We start from the raw sequence: 14,105 nt of genomic DNA, 5'->3' as shown, positions 1-14,105 counted from the left end.
ACTTGTTTTTAATCAATTCACATTTGATGATTTCAAAAAAATCAATGCACCTTTTAATATAAACGAGCTCTACAGTATTATATTTCTGCATTTTTGCTATTCATGTCTTTGAATACTCTAATCCTTTAAAATGAAGTGCAAACCAGAAAAAAGTTCTATCAATCATATAATTCTCTTAAGCTTTCTTCTGATGTTATCATGGTAGCAGGAGGTCTTGCATATTAAGCAGGCAACATTCAACATCACTTATCACTTCCCTTTCAACTACTGTGTGTAATAACTACTAGGTTTTATCTGGACAGGATGTTGCGTAATGTAATACAGATACCATATGGTCAATTTGAAGATCAAGATGGTGATTTTGAATTCAAGAACAGGCATGTACAATGGGCATTACATATTGGAAATTTTTTTAAATCAAAAACTACAAGTTCATCTCGGCCTAAAAAATTTGGGCAGACGCTCCCGCATGGCACATGCCAGCAATTCCGTCCCCCTATGAAATGAGCAACAAGTAGGAGAGTTATACACGGTATCATACCTAAAATTTTATCAGAAATATAGATATGATACTATGATTCTCCCCAACATGCTACATTAGACAAGCTAACCTCATTTATGAAAAGATACACAAATATATGACATGTATTTGATATATATGATGTATATTCATACACATTGTTACTTTACGGAAAGCTTCAATAAGTTTGGTCTTTTCATGACAGCCTGTTGTAGACCTAAATATAATGCACACGAAATGACACTCCTCACCTCAACATGTCCTTTACAATCATTTAAGCCACCATGGGCAATGCTGAAATCACTGCTGCAAACAGTACATCGCGCGAAACTGTCATTATTGTTGACCCTTATTAGACAGGGAGATTATTAGACAGGGAGATTATTGTGTGTAATCTGCGGTGAAGTGGGTTTTGTGCTTTAGTTTTTTGGGGCGCACGCTCGCTCTCTGCCATGACGATCCTGTAGGCTGCACTGACTCAACTGAAAACTTCGGTCCTCGAGAAAAGGGATAAAAGCCCACCCACACTGAAAGCTGTTTGGGTTACTCAGCAAAATAAGCCAATCAGGATGCTCTTTGTCTGGCATGCGCTACATGAACAGGCACACAGGCACTGTTGCCACATTGGGTGGTTTTAAGTGCATTTTGGCAGGTTTTGAACATATTTTGGGATGGAAAACGTCAGCAGTATCTGGCAACACTGCACACAGTCTCCCTCGCACGCACACATTCTAAGATGCGTGATGCAGACCTTAATGTTGCGCGCGCACGCTCTTGCTCACTTCTATCAATATGCAGGAGACTACCGGAAGTTCCGGGGAAAATTTCTCAACCCATCGATCTCAAAAACGATCATTTTGGTCTGAAAAAGTCGGAAATCCGCCGATCGGCGGAAAATTCTCATCCCTGTTTATAATGTTGCCATTCGAGGACAAACTGGGCCTTCCCTGGATCCTGATTTTTACCGAATCATGACTACAATCACCTGTTGACATCCCCTGTTTCAAATCACATCATTATTGAATTGTTTTACCTCATTATTAGCCCTAAACTGGCCCTGTCCCAAAGTGAGATTCGAAGGGTTTCAGGTCATTTATTTTCTTTTCCCATTTTGTCCTTTCTTTCTGTCCATGAAGTGTATGCGGTTAAATCACATTTTAAAATCAGAACTCGAGATAGAATTGAAAATTAAATTAGACTTACCTACAAGTTGAAGTTCGATGATAATTCTACCAAATCCGCAGTGGTACTGAGGGTTAACATGAGATGCACATGCGCGCCGCTGAGAGTCAGACTTCAAAGGTTGTGGACATAATAGTTAGGAATAAATAGGGTTGGGTGAATTAAGGGAGGGCATGTTAACCATCAGTACCACTGGGGATTAAGTAGAATTATCATCGAACTTCAACTTACAGGTAAGTCTCGTTTAATTTTCAATTCTACCAAATCGCAGTGACGTACTTCGGGTTAACATGAGATTTTAAAGCACAATTATGGACACAACCATCCTTGCAAGTAAACAATTTTTTATTCCAGGACAGCATTTTGGAACGCACCATTTGTTACAACAGGTTTGTCATAGAATTTGCAGAAAGCTGACTCTGCAGACCAGCCTACATGTTTCAAAATAGTATCTACTGGAACCGTCTGACTAGCTTTACTTACGCTAGTGGAACGAGTGCTGTGTGCCTTAAAGTTAGCAGTGTTTATGCCACTTAAGTCAAGAAGTGTTTTAATCCATCGACCTACTGTGCTGGTTCCAACTGGTGAAAAAGGCTTAACATACGAAAGCAACATTTTTGTGTGTCCAGGCTGACAATGTAACAAAGTTCGCTGAAGATAATGTTCTAGTGTCATATAAACACACAATTCCTGTTCCTGGTATTTTATTACATAGAAGGAATCAAACGTATTTCCTGGTCTACTCTGCTTCATGTGCTCCGTTAGTTGGAATAAATGATAATTCTGTGTTTTCTTCATGCATTCAATATCCAAATGAACTAAAGTTTGACATCTCCGTCCTGAGGTAAGGGCAAGAACGCCCACTAACTTTAACGCAAGTTCTTTTAATGAAAGCTTGTCCAAAGGGTATAATAACTTCATATAATCTAACACAACATCAACGTCCCATGTTTCAGGTTTTCGACAATTGAAAACACCCCTGAAATAACGAACAATAAATGGATGATTGGCCACAGTATAATGAGTTCCAGATAAGGGTGTGCCCATTAAATAATTAGATAAAGCTGAACGCGCTGTGTTCATAGTGGAATAGGCTAAGCCCTTCTTGTACCAATCGTGGAGAAACTTGAGCACATCATTCACAGTGGGCTGCATGGAATCCACTTTCCTTTGTAAACAAAACTGTGTCCATTTGTGCAGGTAGACGTTATATTGCTTCTGTGTTCCGTCTCGCCAGGCACATAGGAGGACCTCGATAATTTCTGAAGGTATGTTGTGCTTAGAGAACTCCTTCCTGATATTCTGCATACCAGAAGATGGAGTTTGGGACTCAGTGGATGGACCTTGCCATGCAGTGGGTTTGAGAGGATTCCCTTGGTCACTCGGACAACTCGAGGATGATCGATCAACAGCCTTAGTAAATTGGTGAACCATGCTTGTGTATTCCACATTGGGACAACAATAATCAAGGTGGCTTGCTCTAGGGTGACCTTCTGAAGGCACCTGCCAATTAGACAAAACGGGGGAAATGCATAGGCATTAGCAAATTCTCCCCAATTTAACGAGAAAGCATCTATATATGTTGAGTGCGGGTCAGGCTTCCATGACACATAGGACTTAACCTTGTGGTTCAGTCTACTTGCAAACAAGTCAATATCAGGAACACCAAAACAGTGCGTAAGCTTCCTGAATATATTAGGACTCAGTTCCCATTCCACCTCAGGGTTCAACTGGCGTGATAAATGATCTGCAATGGTATTTCGAATTCCAGCTACATGTGCTGCGGACAGCCAGTTCTCACATTCTACCGCCCATGACCAAATATCTTTTGCAATGGTGTCACAAGCTGGAACCCTACAACCTCCCATGGCATTAATGTAGATCACTGTGGTGGTATTGTTTGAAGTGATACGGATGTGTTGATTTCGAGTTTGATCAAGAAGAGCTCTTAAGCCCAATTTGACAGCCAATAATTCTAAAACATTGATATGGTAAAAAGCCTCCTCAGGCAACCACAAACCCTGAGTAGAACAACTGCCCGAAGTAGCACCCCATCCCCTTCCAGAAGCATCTGTGTTAAGGACAACCTCCGGCACCCCATGGTCAATGATTCGAGAACTGTGAGGGATGGAGCATATCCACCAGTTCAATTCTACTCGGCTTTCTTTCAATAAGGACATGCAGTCATCAAAACTGCCCAAAGCTCTACGTAGGGCAATGTCTTTATCTTGCTCTAAGGATCTATAATGTAGTGGTCCCATCTCAACCCCAGGGAATGTGGAGACAAGAGTTCCAATAAGCAAAGCTACCTCGCGAATGGTGAAAAGTTTGTCCCGTAGAAAATTCTGGTACAAACTCACAATTTTGGATGCTTTTCTCTCTGGAAGAGTGACTCTCATATGGGCAGAATCTAAAACGAATCCCAGAAACTCCAAAGACTGACAGGGATAAAAAACAGACTTGGTGGGATGTCCAACAAAACCAAGCTTAGTGAATAACTGGGCCGCATGCAAGGTGGCTTCTTGACATAGAGCAAGTGTATCTGCAGTATAAAATGAATCATCAATATATCCCAGACACGAGTGTCCAAACTGGGATCGCAAGGTGGCAAATACCAGTTTCAAAATCTTGGTAAATATTCGAGGGCTGCTGGATAAACCCATGGGCAGTGCCGTATATTGGAACGATCTACCCCTCCAGACAAACTTGAGGTACTTCCTAAACTGGGGCTTGATGGGGACTGAATAGTAAGCATCGCGTAAATCTATAGATGACATGTAGCATCCTTGTTTCATTAATTTGATAGCTGATTCAACAGTATCCATTTTAAACTTGTGGTAGGTAACCACGTCATTCAGAGATTGTAGGTTGAATATAACCCTGAACGTTCCTGGTTCTTTTTTGAGGGTAACAAAAATGGGTGAAATAACTTCTTCTGGTTCTGGGACTGCAGGCTCAATAACATGCTTGTTCAAAAATGTCTCCATTTCATTGCCAATGGCCTCTTGTTGAGCTGGGGAGAATTTATGTTCATAGTTAGTGACATTTTGGATACAGGAGGGATCATAGTCAAATTCAATGGGACAGTTGCTTACACATTGCAAAATGTAAGGATCCATAGTGATCTTTCTCCATTCCTTCAAATAACGGCTTATTTGCACAGCTATAAAAGGCTGTCGTGACCTGAGTAGTATATTTATCAAGTTATCATAGCCGACCTGTTATGGAGGAGTTAATTCTGAGTGCTCTTGTTGTAGGATGCGGACTTCGCCGACGTCCTCCTGAAAAAGGCCTGTTGAATCCTCGGCCGCCATAACGACCCCTCGCTGAGCCAAAGCGATCTGAAGACCTTCCCTGGCCATAGGGCTGAAAGCATGAACCATGACTCTTCCTAGGGGGTATAAGCTTTTTTCCCCAACTTGTTTGCTTTGGTCACTGCATCAATTTCTTTCTCCACATCATCACCAAACAACTTTGTTGTAATAGGAGTTGAGGCATTGCATAAAGCATTGTATTGGGCATTGAGATCTGGCTTTAGCAGCTCTCTCCTCTTCAGATTGATTTCTCCATTGCCAGACAGGATAAGCACCAAAGCATGGACTAGTTTGGTTTTCATTTCTCCGGATGCTGTTTTCGAGGCATCAAGGATAGCATAAGCTGCAATTAAAAACATCCGTTGACATCTCTGCATTCCAGTATCTGCTTTCTTGGTGTTGTCTTTAAGCTGAGTCCACACAGTCCTGTTCGTCTTAGGAGCCAGTAAGAGCTTACAATTTTCCAGTCTGGCATATTTGTCAGTAAGCTCGTCGAGTTTTGCTTTGGGTAGTTTGTCATTGATGAGACCATCTATGATCTTCACCAGATCGTCATCGATTGGTGGGCTTGTTTTCTCACTTGTGGCACACTCCTGGGCGAGGTCCTGGAACTCGCTTGCGGCAGCATTTTTCTCTTTCTGTTGATCTTTATCTTGAGAAAGAAATTTTTCTAAGTCACCAGCAAGATCTGCGTTAGAGATATTCCCGTCAGATTCCTCCTCTTCATCACTCCAGAAATCTTCATTATAAGCGTAGTTTTCGATGGCAGTCGCAACAAACTGTTCTACATGTTGTTTCAGATCAGTTTTCATCTCTGAAAACATGGCAGATATAGAAGTTTTCAAATCTTCTGAGGATGTGGTTTCAGTTGAGGTTCCTGGGTCATACATATTAATTGCCGTGAACAAGTAATAAATATATGTAGTGTGAATAGGAATTCACAAGTCTTATTCAGATTCTGAATCTGAACAAGTAATATGTAGTGTGAATAGGAATTCACAAGTCTTATTCAGATTCTGAATATTTATTGTCATTGTCTCAAAAAAGAACAATGAAATTCCGTTTGGAGCATCCGTACAGCAGAGTTGTACGCCACTCATTGAATATTCTTCGAAGCAAAGCTAGATCGAAGATTATGAACGTAGTGTTTCCCAAAATTCATACGACTGTGGATCATTTGTAGGGAAACTATCACTTACTTTCCCCCCCTTTTTTTTTTGCTAGGGAACTAACACTTACTTCCCTTTTTTATTACCAATTTTAATGACATTGTCGACTTTTAAGTAGAATAACAGTATTACGAATTTAGACTGTAGGGAAACTATCACTTACTTTCCCTTCTTAGTGAATCTTTTAAGGGAACTATCACTTACTTCCCTAAAGTTCCTCGTTAGGCTTTACACCAACTGAGGTATGAAAGCTCTCGTGAAGTTATACGAGTCCATGTGACTAACATTAATAAAACAACTCCCAAAACATAAAGAAGTCGGAAATTTCTAACAGAAAAAAAATCATAGAAACTATAAGAAAAGGAATATAATATATCCATAAATATCAATTACCTGTATAAAACCGAATTTAATCCAAAAAAAAAAGCGCAGCTCTGGAAGGAAGACCACAAGGCAGCTCTGAACTCCACGGCGTCCAACGTTGTACTGACTCACGGCGCGCGCGTGTGCGTCTCATATTAACCGGAAGTACGTCACTGCGATTTGGTAGAATGTAAAATGGACTTGATGCCTATCTTGTAAAGTAAAAATATGCAGCTAAAGTCCAGTATACTATTTGTAAATCGAACAAATAGCACCATGAGCCCGTCAGTGCTGGAGGTGAAGAATCTGCTGTCTGGTACTCGGCTCCGTGTGGTTCAATCAGATTATAACTCTGCAATCATCTGCTGTGTTCTGAATCCTACATGCACCAGTAGGTGGCGCACACGCATAATATTATGTTGGCTATGTTAGGCTACGATGCATATCATATTTATCCTGTTTGTTTTATTAATTTTATAGGCCTAGTTATTCTGCTTAATTTATTTTTGTCTACATCCATGTATTTTCTTCATCTGTTATCCTGATTTTTGTGGATTTGTTAGATTGTACCTGTTTTATATACTTCAATTAAAAAAAAAAAAGTTAGGCTCCGATGCATGGCTGAATGTAACATGAGAAGACAAAATGGAGAATGGATTGCATCATTCTTATTTACTAGTTTATGAGTTCAGTTTCTGCACTACATTACACACATTCATATTAGTCTTACAGTTACATCGACATTTTTTTGTTTAAATAATACTGAATGAGATTAATGTTTATTGTTAATGATTAATTTAGGCCAATGCTCGATTTTGGTTGTTTAAAATACCTAAGGGGTGCTGGGTAAACTAGGTCTCTGACTTGCCAAAGTTGACCAAAGAGAGCTGTTTTTCCTGATTTCCTTCGCATATTCAAGAACATCATTCGGCTTAGGTGTTTACATTCTCTCCCATCTCTGCTTTCTAGTGGGAGTGAAACTATATAAACATCTGATAAAAACCCGCCGAAGTAACGTCAAACCCGCCCAATTTTTGTCAACCAGCCCAAGCCATTTTACGCCCGCAAAGTAGAATTCAAAACCGCCCAATCTGGCAACACTGCCGACTGACGCTCGCGCCGTATCCAGAGCCATAGAGATCTACCGATCGCTCTGCCGGATCCAACTGACGGATTTTCAAAAAAGAAGGCGCGCGCACAGTTGTCATTGGCCAGTTTTCTTGATGAGAGCCACTTCAACCAATCACATTCAAAGCAACGTGGAATCTTTTTCTTTATCGAGAAAAGATGATAAAGAAAATAAATTTTTATTTGTAGGCTGATCAGTTCCATAAGCATCTCTCTCTCTGTCACACACTATATACTGCATTATGTGTAAAGCACTATATAAACAAAGGTGAGTTGACGTCACTTAATTTAAGCAAAATATCAAACGCATCAATATTTTACTCGCATTCCAGAATCTGGACATCATTTAGGTTTTCATGGCGCTGTCATTTTCACTGTGCTGAACAGCACATAAAGGGCTATTCCAGTTCAATGCAACACAATAGATAGACATTATTTTAATCTACATTGGAATTTATAAATGCTAACCCACTCATAACTTTTTATTTCATCATCTGAATTCAAGCTTTACCCATCCACAAGTTTACCGATTGCACGTGAGCGCGCCACTGCCCTGTTTCTGACCGCCCCTTCCCCCGCACGTGACGCTGCCAGACAGCGCCGACAGGCAACCGGAAGACGCGCCAGATGTGGCTCCGCCCTCCAGAGAGAGCCTGACCGACGCTCAGAAGGGAAGAAACAAAGCCAAGTGTATATGACAGCACTGTGTCAACTCGCCGCCGCCGGGAACTTTTCTAACTACTCCGCATATTAGAATATAAATGTTTATTGAAGCTGCTTATAAAGCGAGTTTGCGAGCAATTTAAACAAGCCAGCCATCAGTGCATGCATCATTCTTTGTGATAATTCACATCCATTAGGCATTTCCAGTATTGTTGATGGGTAACATTTGAAAAGATTGAACTCAGTATCGCACCCTATTTTTCCCCTGATAATTCTACACTGTGAACAACGAATTCATGTTAAATTAGTCGAATAAAAATCAACCAGACAAACGTTGCTGTCCATAAATTCCAGCACAAATAGTGTCCATTTCAAAAAGGCACAAACTTCTAAAGTAGATAAACAGCGTCTTAAAGCTGTATATCGCAGTTTATAGTCAAAGTCTAGAGCAGCTTTTATCTGCATCAAACAGTCATAACTTTAATAGATATTTGATAGATTGTAGCCGCTTAGTCCTTTTTTACCTGTTGAAATAACTGAAATTCACTGCTGACTACAATCATATAGATCCTAACGTGTGGGAATGGTTTAAGGTCAAACAAATAGCAGTTGTCATGGGTCAAACACTTTCACGGATAAGGAAACAAGAACAAAAGGATCTGATTGATAAAATTAATACACAACCAGGCACGTGCACACATAGGGCTTTAGGGGTGCTTGAGCCCCTGCCCTTTTTGCCTCGAATTAAATGTTGCCCTTTTAAATCTGCTTGTTAACTTGTTTGGCTGGGTGACCATTCTCATAGCAGCAACACTGATAAGGCAGTGGATCTGTCACTGGTAGGAGTGGATCAGTGTGGCCCTCTGATGGACCCTTTCCACTGATGGATGTGGGAGAGAGGGGTCAGAAATTATACAACAACAAATGGGCTACAGTTCCACCGAAAATGTGCACTTACTGTATTTATAAACTGTATTACGCATCATGCAAATGTAAAACAAACACTATGAAAAAAACTGAAGCATCATCTTTAATCAAAATATATTTATTTAATCATCTTTAATAAAAATATTTACTAAAAATAATATCATCTAAATATTTACGAATAATAAAAATCTTAATATTTACAAATAAAATTATCAAAATATTTACAAGTAATAAAATAATAAATCAAAATATTTACAAATGAAAAAAATTAATTTACAGGCGTTAAAATAAGGAACTTAACCAAAATATATCGTTTAAAATGTCAAACAGATGTGGGCCAGATGTGCTGAGAGATTAGCTGGAGACGGTCATCACAGAGTTGAGATGAGTCTCCAGCGGCAGTGGTGTGGACTCCTACAGCACACCTATGGACCCGTTCTCCCGATCCGGTAGGACACTTCGTAGGGGTCGACCCACACTGTCAGCTCACACGGTAAGAGGGCGCGAACCTGCTCCATGCTGAGACCACTGGTGTAAGCAGCCTTCCCTACTAGCGGCTCCATCCTGCGATTGATTCTGAGGCATCGATATCCCGAACCTCTGAACGGTGCGGCAGGGAACCAGTGGTGCTCATAATGCTCTGGAATCAAAGAAAACAGACTTTTAAAAACTCTGTTCAACTCGCAGATTGTTTTAAGAATAGATTTGTTATTAGAATATCATGACTATCATTCACTTGGGATGAGGCTCTCGAGAAAGGCAGCATTTCTGGGCGGTGTTAATGCTCCCGAGATAAACATCTGTCCGCCATTAAATCTAGGTCTTTATACATCACTGACTTTAACTGAATGCCACACTAATAAGCTTTCCCTTTTTCTCAGACCACAGCAAGGAGTCGCTATAATTGTAAAGGTATTTGTCCATTTCAGTGAAAATGAAAAATAAGTAGATCGAATAAAGACTAAATATGATGTGGATCCTTTTGTCAGAAGTCACAGGTGTGTAATGTGGTGTTTAATCTCACCTCCTAACGCCTCTTCCAGAGAACGGCTGAAGTGTTGGAGCTGTTTTTCGGACAGAGGTCCTCTTCCTCTCAGTAATCCGGTGATGAAGGTCACCGCTGTGGTCACCTCGACTTTCATGCTGAAATATTTTCGTAAACTGCAAAATATCATACGATACAGACAGTCATGCGATTAGTGTGTGTCGTGTTAGTAGATTATTAAAACTTAAAAAAAAATACAAATCACTCAGTTAGTACATGGTGACTAAGGCTACGTTTACATTACGTCGAATCAGCGGATCATCAGATTAACGTTCTTAAAACGATTCGCGTTGACACTAAAACCGTTAGCCGTGCACACAGCAACACCAATACGCGGATACGCTCGGCTCCGCAGGCATCCTGCGCTCCAAATCACTCCGCCCTGAACAGCGAGTGCCCTCTGGAGGGTGCGCACTCCGGCCCTGCGCAGCTCACAGAGCGCGCGAGTGAAGTGAACAAGCCACGATTCGGGACTGAGCCGCTGTGTGTGAGATCCCAGCGCAGATCACTTATTACTTGCAAGTGGAAGGATGGCAAGCCTAAAGACAATCATAACTACACAATGGGCAGTATTTGCATCAGTATTTGCAGTATTTTCATACTTTTATACTCTTTAATGAAAGGTGATACAAGGCGGAAGTCTGCGCCGTTTTTCAGCAGTCGCGTCACATGACCAACGCCAGCGAATCAGGAAGGTGGATGTCACAGTGACGTTGTCCAATGAGACGCCAGCTAGAGCTCAGCACAGCGTATTCGCGTATTCTCAATGTTTACACAGCACCGGAGCTGATACGATCTAGATTGAATACGTGGACGCTGGCGGATTCCCGTTTCCCCGCTTTTTCAGGGGGGTTAATGTAAACGGACAGTGCGTCCGCGAAGAAAACGAGACAGATACGGTCTAGTGTAAACGTAGCCTTACTCGGAAGGAGAAGATTAAACCGCTGATAGCCGCTGATGAATTGCTGATAAGTTGCTGATGATCGCTGGAAACTCGCTGTTACTCGCTGTGAAGGTTTGTGTCGCTCTGAAGCTCTGTGTGGATGTGTGGCTCTTATATAGCTGCAGATTTTGAAACATAACTAATTAAACTGTTTTCATTTAAACTAATTAAACTGTCTTCTTTTAAACTAATTGAACTAATGAAATTGTCTGAATCATGTGACCTGGGTTTTCCCCTAAACTTTTGGGGAAAACCCAGGTCATGTGACCAGGTGACATCAGCTCCCTGAGAGAGAGAGAGAGCATCCTGATCGCTCTGTGTTGCTCAGTAGCCCATGTGTACTACTTCAGGAAACCCATTCAAAGGAATCAGACAAAGTTTTGGACAACTCTTTGGGGAGGCAATTTTTTTTTTTCCCACATGGTACATCAAGATCAGCAGGCGTTGCAATTTTACTCAATATCTCACTCGGGAAAATAATTGCCACCAAAAGTAGTAACAATAGCCATTGGGTAATATGCGTACTCCAAATAGACAATTCTACACTAATTTTAGGAAATGTTTATGGACGCTAACATAGCACAAAACAGAACCCTTCTTACAGAGATTAGAGAAGTTATTTTGCAGTTTAAAATTAAATATGTAACTGGAAATATAATATCGGGAGGGGACTGGAATATGGTGAAGGATGAAGGACTAGACCAGGGGTGCCAGGGTGAAATTGGTACGGGGGCCAGATTTTTTTCAAGTGGGACCTTGGGGGCCGAATTACACTTTTGGCCTGAAAAGACCAGACACTAACTCAACAAAAGGACATTATTTTATATGATTTTTGAAGGCCTATACGCCCAAAAGGAATTGTAAAGCTATAGCCTCAAAACGAGGCGCACAATAAGATGGCAGACAAAAGCAATTTACCCTCTGAAAATGTGACAGTCTAAGCATGCAAGTAGCCTACATTTATAAAAAAAAAAAAATGCTATGGACTAAGACACAAATAACACAAGTGTAAACTCTAAATGACTTAGATCAGATTTATTGATCTTGCACATCAAAAACATGTCAATGCATAGGCCTAATTAGGCCAATTAAAACGATTGGCAAGTAGGCCTAAACGAGTCAAAAGAAAGAAGTGCCAGGGTAAATAATTCCACCAATAGGTCAAGTGACTAAATATCCAGTAGCATTAGTTTAAAAGAGCCAAATATGACTGAACATACCAATAAAAACAAACTACAGATGGCACATTAACTTTGCTGGTCAAGTCCCACATATATTTCCACACACCCATCCTGTTTATTCCCCCTCAAGCACACAGCACAAGGTTACATGGGGGAGAAATACCAGCTACATTTTACATGTGGAAGCCAGAAGTCTTTTACTTTTTACCAGCTTGTCGACATTGGGGGACAGACTCTGGGCAGTTGCTATTTTCATGCATCGTTGAGATGTCCATGGGTCAGACGACTACGCAGTTTCGATTTATTAATATTCATTACTGAAAATGCCTGTTCACATAAATATGTTGTCCCGAACATACAGAGTATTTTACCGGCAAAGGCCGTGATAATTGGGTACTCTGGTGGCAATGACTGATAGAAAGATTGGATTCCAACAGATGTGTATTTATCCTTGACGAATGCACCCTCCGAAAATGGCTTGGACACTTTTGCGATCTCCCACGCGTTGATGTAGCTCGCCTTCACTGCCCCAACATGAAATAAAATGTACAACAAAGATATTGAGACACCCCTCTTTGAAAACAGCCGCATTTAACATTAAAGGAGAACTGAAGATGATGTATGATATTAAAACGAACCTTCATGTGTCTCTCGAGACTTTGAGAAAGCTGCTTGGTGTTTTTGAAGGTTTGAGGCAAGCTCATTTAGCTTTCCAGTCCTGCGTTGCCCGGTGAATTTGTCGGCGTGGGTCTCGTGATGTCTTTTGACATTGTATTCCTTCGGTACAGCCACTTGTTGCGAACAAATCAGACAAACAGGTTTTCCCCCTACTTCCCAGAAAAAGTATTTCTCTCTCCATTTTTCCTGAAAGATGCGACCCTCAGAATCAACTTTTCTCTTTTTAGACAACATCTTGTGAACGAGCAACAACTCGCCACTCTACATTAAATCCGGGTCACTGCGCCTGCGCGTGCTGCAGCAAGCAGAGAGCAGCTAAAAACGAACCGATGGATTACACGAAAACGGAATCAAATTGAAACATTAGATTTAAAATCATTACGAAAAAAAAAACAAAAAACATTCGATTTTTAATTTATTATTTAAAAAAAAAAAAGTCTCATGAACCACCGGGCCGGATGTGATGACCAATCGGGCCGTATCCGGCCCGCGGGCCGTTACCATGGCACCCCAGGACTAAACAGACTTCCTAGTAGATGGACACACCAGCACGGCTCCACTCCACCTCCCAGTAACAGCGTCCACACACACTCTCCTTCAGTGGTGTAGTCTACTTTTTTGCAGTGTGTATACTCAGTGCTTGACATGCAACGCCCCCCCGGGAAAAAAATTTATACTCTCACACACACACACACACATATATATATATATATGTGTGTGTGTGTTGTGGCTATACTGTTATACTTGTACTCATCCATCTTGTAACTGTCCGATAACCTCCTGAAAGCAACACCTCATTAGCACCATCACTGCCTAATGCATAGTAATATGCATCTTGAAACTGGTTTTGTGTACAGATCTACTGTATGCAAAACAAATGTGGTTTAAATGTACAAAATTTATAAAATTTTGATTCACCGTTCAACTTAAGATAAGTGGTCTTTTCCATCATTGTTTTTTTTTTTCATGTATCAAGAAAATTTGACATATTG

General features: G+C 40.8%; 1 protein-coding gene across 2 annotated transcripts; it reads right to left on the bottom strand.

Annotated features, from left to right (window-relative positions):
- Nucleotides 1-9,581: 9,581 nt before the first annotated feature.
- Nucleotides 9,582-13,309, bottom strand: LOC132878848 (protein BTG1-like). 2 transcript variants are annotated; one of them, XM_060913689.1, is made up of 4 exons: nucleotides 13,074-13,309; nucleotides 11,234-11,373; nucleotides 10,291-10,427; nucleotides 9,582-9,906 (listed from the first exon to the last, which is right to left on the bottom strand). In XM_060913689.1, the coding sequence occupies exons 3-4, from the start codon at nucleotides 10,406-10,408 to the stop codon at nucleotides 9,692-9,694; spliced, it is 333 nt and encodes a 110-aa protein (XP_060769672.1). In that variant the 5' UTR covers nucleotides 10,409-10,427; nucleotides 11,234-11,373; nucleotides 13,074-13,309; the 3' UTR covers nucleotides 9,582-9,691. The 2 variants fall into 2 exon arrangements, 1 of the variants encoding a protein (XP_060769672.1); XR_009653773.1 differs by lacking the exons at nucleotides 9,582-9,906; nucleotides 10,291-10,427; nucleotides 11,234-11,373 and adding an exon at nucleotides 12,303-12,959.
- Between the last annotated feature and the right edge of the window lie 796 nt (nucleotides 13,310-14,105).

The sequence above is a fragment of the Neoarius graeffei genome, chromosome 2 (genome assembly GCF_027579695.1).
Source record: "Neoarius graeffei isolate fNeoGra1 chromosome 2, fNeoGra1.pri, whole genome shotgun sequence".
Classification (NCBI taxonomy): domain Eukaryota; kingdom Metazoa; phylum Chordata; class Actinopteri; order Siluriformes; family Ariidae; genus Neoarius; species Neoarius graeffei.
Note: the sequence above shows the minus strand (reverse complement) of the source record. Positions and strands in the feature narration are given on the sequence as shown.

Excerpts from the sequence above, each read along its gene's own strand:
- LOC132878848 (XM_060913689.1), bottom strand. The coding sequence starts at position 10,408 with ATGAAAGTCGAGGTGACCACAGCGGTGACCTTCATCACCGGATTACTG. Across the intron at positions 9,907-10,290 it reads TCTGGAAGAGGCGTTAGGAG|AGCATTATGAGCACCACTGG; the intron begins GTGAGATTAAAC and ends CTTTGATTCCAG.